Source organism: Triturus cristatus, chromosome 5_1 (assembly GCF_964204655.1).
Source record: "Triturus cristatus chromosome 5_1, aTriCri1.1, whole genome shotgun sequence".
NCBI classification, from domain to species: domain Eukaryota; kingdom Metazoa; phylum Chordata; class Amphibia; order Caudata; family Salamandridae; genus Triturus; species Triturus cristatus.
The window spans coordinates 51,411,850-51,419,495 of NC_140587.1; the positions used below are offsets into that span (position 1 = coordinate 51,411,850).

At 48.4% G+C, this 7,646-nt stretch overlaps 1 protein-coding gene across 1 annotated transcript; it reads left to right on the forward strand.

Moving 5' to 3' along the window:
* Positions 1-510: 510 nt before the first annotated feature.
* Positions 511-3,383, forward strand: LOC146830143 (uncharacterized). Its single transcript, XM_085605075.1, has 3 exons — positions 511-1,015; positions 1,678-1,871; positions 3,369-3,383. The coding sequence occupies exons 1-3, from the start codon at positions 511-513 to the stop codon at positions 3,381-3,383; spliced, it is 714 nt and encodes a 237-aa protein (XP_085461201.1).
* Positions 3,384-7,646: the final 4,263 nt, after the last annotated feature.

Genomic DNA, 7,646 nt, shown 5'->3' on the forward strand with positions numbered 1-7,646 from the left:
CCTCATGCCCAAATGATCACCACCCCCCCCCCCGCGTCCAGGGACCATCCATATTCAGGGGCCCCTAATCCCTTGCCTGCGGTGTCCAGGGTGGTCACGGATACGGATACTAACACGGACACAGACTCCACCAGCCACACTATGTCGCCCGAAAAGAAAAAATCTAAAAAGTCAGGGGTGCGCTCTCAATCTCCCCCAGTCTTTGACTTTAACCTGCAGGATATAGTACATCCCAGGTCCTCAGATTGGGCTCCTCCGCCGGAGGTGGCGGACTACATCCATCAGAACTTGCGTCGTAGTTTCGACAGGGATGTCAGGAACCGTCTAAGGTCGGAATGCCCTCGCCCTGATGTTCCGGACAAGGTCACAGAGACCCCGGACATTGACCCTAACATGCTAGCCTTCCTGAAGAAGTTCCAGAAGGACCCTAAGAAGGGTATCTACCGTGCGTGGCGCGGATGCCAAGATAAGTTGTTGGACACGATTGGCCCGTTATCTAAGATTTTGGAAATGGCTCTCAAAGCCAAAGAGTCTGGAGCATTGATTGACCCTGACATTTTGGCAGGTTGGACCCAGCGTGCTATCTGCTTCCTAGGCAATGCAAATTGCGCCATTTCAGCCGAGCGCAGGAAATCCCTCCTTGTGCGCATGGATACTAATCTGACAGAATTGGCTGCGGCTGAACCAGGCCCCCTGGCGGACGGCCTACTCTTCGGGGACCGTTTTGTGAAAGACGTCTCCAAGTACGTAGGGACATTCACGAGTCTAGACAAGGCCCAGTCAAATATCAACAGGGTGTTCACCACTGGCCTTTTTGGAAGGGCCGGGCGAGGCAGGGGCCGCTCGTCAGGCCGGCAATACCATCAGGGTCCCGCGAGAGGTGGTTATGGCCGAGGCCGCGGAGACTTTCAGGATTCAACCAAAGGTGGCACCTTCTATCCTACGAGACGATCCAATCGTCGCGGGTTCCACCGTGGTGGCAACAGAGGAAACTCCCGTCCTCAAATTACAGCAGGTAAGCCCAGTGTCTTTGTCTGTTTATCCTCTGGGGGGTCGGATTCGCCATTTTCTTCACAATTGGCAGGCCCTTACTCAGGACGCTTGGGTTCTTCAAACAGTGCAAGGTTTTCACATAGATTTCTATCAGACTCCTGGTCAGGAGTCGACTCCCAAACCCCTATATTTTTTCCAACAAGACGTGCATTTTATAGATCTAGAGTTAGACGAGCTGCTGCGCAAGCACGCGGTGACCTATTGCGAGGACGGCGGTCCCGTAGGCTTCTGCAGCACCGTGCTCCTCGTACAGAAGAGGGGTGAGGGATTCCGTCTGGTTCTCAACCTGAAGGGGTTCAATTTCCTTTGTCCTTTATCGACATTTCAAGATGGAGGGTATCCATCTTCTGGCGGATCTCTTGAGACGGGGGGATTGGCTAGTCCGCCTCGATCTCAAAGACGCATACCTTACAGTGCCCATTTTTACCCCCCATCGCAGATTTCTACAGTTTCAGTGGCGCGGCAGGCGCCTGGAATATTTGGTCCTACCTTTTGGTCTTTCCTCGGCTCCGTGGTGTTTTACCAAACTCCTGAAGCCAGTGGTAGCGCATCTCAGGGAGCAGGGCATACGTCTTATAATTTATCTAGACGATATTCTGATTATGGCTCCTTCTGCGCATATAGCATCTCTCCACCTGCAGCTGGCGATGTCACTATTAGAGAGTCTGGGCTTTGTAGTGAACAAGTCGGTCCTCTCTCCTACGCAATCCCTCGAATTCCTGGGATTTGTGGTCAATACGCAGTCGGTTCAGTTGCTTCTGCCCAAACACAAAATCAGGGACCTGAAGAAAGAATTGAGGAAGGTCCTGGACCGGCAGGTAATGTCTCCGAGGGAGATCGCTCGTCTGGTGGGCCTGCTACCATCATCCATACAGGCGATCTTCCCGGGCCCTCTCCACTATCGCGCTTTACAGCACTTGAAGATCAGACATCTCCAGAAGGGCCTCTCCTATTCAGACCTTGTCCCGCTCTCGGAGGAAGCCCGAGTAGAAATTCAATGGTGGTTGACCCATGTGGAGGCATGGAACGGTCGGGCGATCTTCGGATCTCACCCCGAGGTGATCATAGAATTGGATGCCAGCAGGTCGGGCTGGGGAGCCCGTTGCGGGGAAGTCACGACGGGGGGCAGATGGTCTCGCCAGGAGTTGGAGCTTCATATCAATTGTCTCGAACTCCTGGCGGGCTCGTTTGCGATTCGCACCCTCTCCCCCAGGAAGGTTTCTTGCTGTATTCTGTTGAGAATGGACAACATTTCAGCTGTACGCTATATCAACAAACTGGGGGTACCAGGTCCCCGATGTTGGCAGAGAAAGCCAAAGACTTTTAGCATTATTGCCTAGCGCATCAGATATCGGTCATTGCGGAGAACCTTCCGGGGCGAGACAATGTGGTGGCGGATTGGCAATCACGTCACTTGAAGGATTACAGCGATTGGAGGCTCCATCCATCCCTGTTCCATCAGATCCAAATGCTGTGGGGCCCTTTTCACACGGATCTTTTTGCCTCCAGACTGAACTGTCAGCTCGAAGCGTTCTTCAGCTGTAGGCCGGATCCCCTGGCGAAAGCAACGGATGCATTCACCCAGGACTGGTCTCTGAACCTCCACTACGCATTTCCCCCCTTTCTTCTGATTCCCAGGGTGGCGAATCAAGTTTCTTGGCAGGGAGCGGAGATTGTGTTGATTACTCCAATTTGGAAGTCACAACCGTGGTTCCCAGTTCTCCTGGAGATGGCGTGCGACTGCCCGCTCCGCCTCCCTTGCTTCCCTCAGATGCTCCAGGGCCCTCAGGGAGAGCTTCATCCGCTAGTTCTAGCGGGGCAGCTGTCCCTGATGGCCTGGAGGCTTTCCGGCAACAGTGGTCGTTGCCAGGACTTTCGGAACAAGCTTCCACCTTTATTCAACAAGCTTGGGCCCCTTCTACCAGAAAGAGATACGGATCGGCCTGGAAGGCCTGGTTGGGTTGGTGCTTGGAGAGACGTCTGGATCCCGTGGAAGCAGATCTCTCTCACATAGTGAATTTCCTATCTCAGAAGGCCGCCGAAGGTCTATCTTATAGATCGGTGAATAATTTTCGTTCCGCCATTTCAGCAGGGCATTCAAAACTAGATGGCCGGCCGGTAGGCATGCACCCGGTGGTGTGTAAGCTCCTGAAAGGAATTCGCGTTTCCAACCCACCTAAGGCTAAGTATACTTCTTTGTGGGATGTTTCAAAGGTTTTGACTTTGTTTGATGCATGGCCTCATAATGAATTATTATCTCGTAAACAACTGTCAGCTAAGCTTGCCATGTTGTTATGTTTATCTTCATGCCGCAGGGTGTCCGATGTTAAAGTGCTTGATTTGGAGGGTAGGATTTTTTCTCCTGATGGAGTATCATTTGTTATCACTGCTCGCACTAAAACTTTTTCCAGGTCTATAGATTACAATGCTTTTCCTTTGAATGAAAAACTTTGTGTGGTCAATTGTCTTAAAGTATATGAGGATTGTACACGGTCAATTCGCCCTTCTGGTTGTTCCAGGTTGCTTATTGCATTACAGAAACCGTTTAAACCAGTGACTTTCGCTACTATTGCCAGATGGCTGAGGTTTGTTATGTCAGAAGCAGGCATTGATGTTAATGTGTTTGGTGCACATTCAGTCAGAGGTGCTATGGCCTCCAAGTCATTCATGCTGGGTACCAGTATACAAGATATCATGAAAGCGGCTGACTGGTCTTCCAGTTCTACTTTCAAGCAGTTTTATTATAAACCTGTAGCCTCTGTGGTGTTACATAAGCGTTAAACTAGCATAATCTGAAGCCTCCGGTCCTGTAATAGAATAAAAAATTAGCTAGCATTCGCGCCAAGAATTTTCAATTCTATTAAGGACACGGAGGCGAGGATTATCCCGCCCAGGGACAACAGAATAATAATTATGATTCATAATGTCATGTTACCCACCCTGATTTATCAGTCGATAATTATTACGAATATGATATTTCTGTTTCAGGCGCTGATCAGAAAGGAGATTAGACCATGGTGTGGTCCTCGGAGGAGTTGGATCCATGATCTTTGCTGTCCAGTTCTATGTTTCCTGTGATTCCAGCATCCGGGAGTGGTTTGGATGTTTTGCCGTTGTTTCTTGGACTTATGCTAATGGACTTGGACTCTGCTCGTTGGGCAAAGAAAGAGGAAGTGTTCCGGTTTGAGGACTGTTATATAGGGCTAGTCTCTATGGTTATTGTTTTCTTTACACTAAGCATTCTGGGAATGTTGTGTTATATGTTATGATGATTCTCATTGGCTGCTGTTTGTTTGCAGTAATTGAAAGAGAAGCATAATCCTCGCCTCCGTGTCCTTAATAGAATTGAAAATTCTTGGCGCGAATGCTAGCTAATTTTTTATTCACTTGTGCTACTCTGGGGCCTGCTACATGACGTGGGACGGGGCTGCTGACGTGTCATGTGGGGTTTGAGTAATTCCTGCAGCCCCTGTTCGTCATTCTTCACTGGTGCCCATTTCCTTGGATTTGGATTTTAAATCCAGTTCCAAAATGGAAGGAGAGACCCAGGAGTGTGTGCGCTACTCACACATGGGCGCAAGCACTACATAGGTCATCGCGCCCCCAGCGGCTCCACCCCACAACCGGCTCGTGAGCCGTGCCTGGTCAAGAGGCTTCGTACCCATTGGACACCTCAAGAGGCTTCGTACCCATTGCACACCTCAAGAGGCTTCGTACCCATTGGACACCTCAAGAGGCTTCGTACCCATTGCACACCTCAAGAGGCTTCGTACCCATTGGACACCTCAAGAGGCTTTGTACCCATTGGACACCTCAAGAGGCTTTGTACCCATTGGACACCTCAAGAGGCTTCGTACCCATTGGACACCTCAAGAGGCTTCGTACCCATTGGACACCTCAAGAGGCTTCGTACCCATTGGACACCTCGAACACAGCACGTTCCTTTGCTACTTTCTTCCTGCATCAAAATGGTGGTTCCTCCGTCCGCTATATTATTAGTGATTAGAGTCATTGCACTGCGCATGACTATGGGCGGGACATTTGCCACATTTTGACGTAGTACCCAGTCTGTCAAACTCTAAGGTGATTAGACTTTTAAATCTGCTTTTAAGGAAATGTAAGTAAGGCTGGCAGCAGGTTTGTACCCTACTTTTCAAATGTAGATATGTTCACACTGTCCACGAAATGGGCCACAGCATACACCCAGACACCCCCAACTTACTGCCGCAAACTGTAAGGAGTTGAAATTAGAGCAGTGAGAGAGCTAAAAGTATGTGAAAGTCAAGTTTCCTGACTCTAGACAAGTGCCATAGGGAGGCGTTAGTAAAGGTTCAACCGGACAGCGTTAGTCAAGACTCCGAGTGAGACAGAAGCATGGATCTATAGTCAAAGCTAGGTTGGGCTAGCTTTCTTAGGGATCTTGTGTGGCAGAGGGCAGGTTGTCAAGGTACGAGATACACACAGATCACTGCACTTATCACTGCTCATATAGGTCATACTACAAAGACACACCTCTCTAACAGTGCATACAGGTTCACATGTTAACTCCTCATGATTGTGGCACGTGTGTGCATGCCAGACATCACAAAAGGAAATTCCCCATATGCAGATGCGAGGTTCCAATGGTGAACCATGACGCACTATGTGGGTGGGGGCCTAACTTCAATTACAACTGATATTCCATAGTCAATGGTAGGAACCAATGAACAACAATAAGCAGACACCCCAGGATATTGGGGCATGGATTCGCACATTTTAGAGGCACAAATATGGAAATTTAGGGGCACAAATATGGAAATTTAGCAGCAATTTTACGGCACTTTATGTTACTCATAATCATTCATTTTCAGCCTGAAATCAATGGAACCTGTTTTAGCAGAGTATTCCACCTTGAATTAGGCATGTTTAAAGTGTCTGTAGCTCTACAGAAGCACAGCTCCAGTCCTATCCTCATAGGAGGGACCTCCCTGGGATGTTCTAGCGCCAATGTATGCGTCCCTGCCGGGTCACCGCTGGCTCCTGGATCCGTGAGGCAGGACACCTCTTCCTCAGGCTCCCTAGGGCGCAGGATCGTAGTGACTGATCCAAATAAGTGAGACAGATTGTACAGGGAGGTCCCCTCCTGCTTACCTGGTCCAGTCCCCATAGGTTGACTGGAGCAAACATAGCCTGGCCTCAAAAGGGAATCTTGTCCTGAAGATTTTGGAGAGGACGCTTGAACATAAAGGATTACTTTCTAGACCCCATCTTAAAAAGTTTGAGAATTGTTTACTCTTCGACTCCTTTTTGCTCCATGTCATCAAGTACATTACCAAATAGTTTTGATCCTTTAAAATGTAATTTTTTAAGTAGACCTCTCTGAGTGGAGTGTAGTTTCCATGGCTTCATCCAAAGCAGTCTAGGACCAGCTATTGAAGCCCCAACCGATGCTGCGGCTGCCCACAAGCTTTTATTTTCTTGTTTCCCTTTTGGTCTCCTATTTTTCTTTTTTCCCCTGCTCCCATAAATGTTACTTCTAGGCGTGGTGCCGAGATCCTGTGGCACAGGAGGTATTTGTTGTAGATACCTTCACCCCACCCCCTTACCTTTCTAAGCTCCATTTATTCTGTCTTCCGACGCGCTTGAAATGTTTTCTTCTGACCGATGTAACTTGTAACTGATGTAATTTTGTGGATCCGTATGTAAAGCGCTCTGATACCCCTGGGTCTAGCCAGCGCTATATAAAACTCAAATAAATAAAAATATATAAATAATTTGATAAAGACTTTAGATGGTGTTTGCAATTCCATTGAAGTACAGCAGCCGACCAGGCATGCACTTCACCTTAAATGATGCTGACAGTGACCACAAGCACATGTTTGTGCATAAATAACTGAGACCGGCTCTTGAGGAAGGGATACAATGGAATGATGGATGTAAAGCAGGGCTTTTTGGCAGAACGAAGTCAAGTGAAGAAAAAGAAACACCTTTCTGTGCCACCAACGCATACCACAACTCACCCCTGTGATGACCGCTCAAGGTTCAGAGGGTTTGCTCACCTGGTTTTTGGTGGCAAGTGTCAGCTGCCTGGCTACAACCACAAAGTTGATAGGTGTTCCGAATGCTGAGACTCCATGTTAGTTGGCTTTCCAGAGAGGCAGAGGCATCCATGCAAGATGTGACTGCTTGGCTGTTTCTTTTGCGAGAGAGCATGGTGGCACCATGAATGCTGAACCCCACCCATCATCATTTGTTTTCCCAAGATGGCCACGGCATTGATGCACGGTGCGAGCAATTATCTGCTTTTTCTGGGAGTCTGCAAACAGTATCTTGGAACATCCTCATTCTATAAGAATCTATTGAAACTGATCCACAGTGATCTCAGAGGAAGAGATGGTGAAGCCTGGGATTTTGGGCAGTAAAAAAGAAGTGTACACTGTCCATCCTGGGTGTACTCATTTTAATCCTTTAGGGAAATAGTACACAGTTATAAAACAACAAAATAGTTAAACGTGGTTTTGGTCAAAGATCAAATATCTGTTTAGAGCAAGTTGAGGACTTTGGGGATCACCTCACGAACCTTTCACGGGGTATATTTACAAGGACGGCGATAA

Bases quoted from the DNA above. Each gene is read 5' to 3' on its own strand.
- LOC146830143 (XM_085605075.1), top strand. From the start codon at position 511: ATGGCTCTCAAAGCCAAAGAGTCTGGAGCATTGATTGACCCTGACATT. The intron at 1,016-1,677 runs GTAAGCCCAGTG...CTGCGCATATAG, and splicing joins CCGTCCTCAAATTACAGCAG to CATCTCTCCACCTGCAGCTG.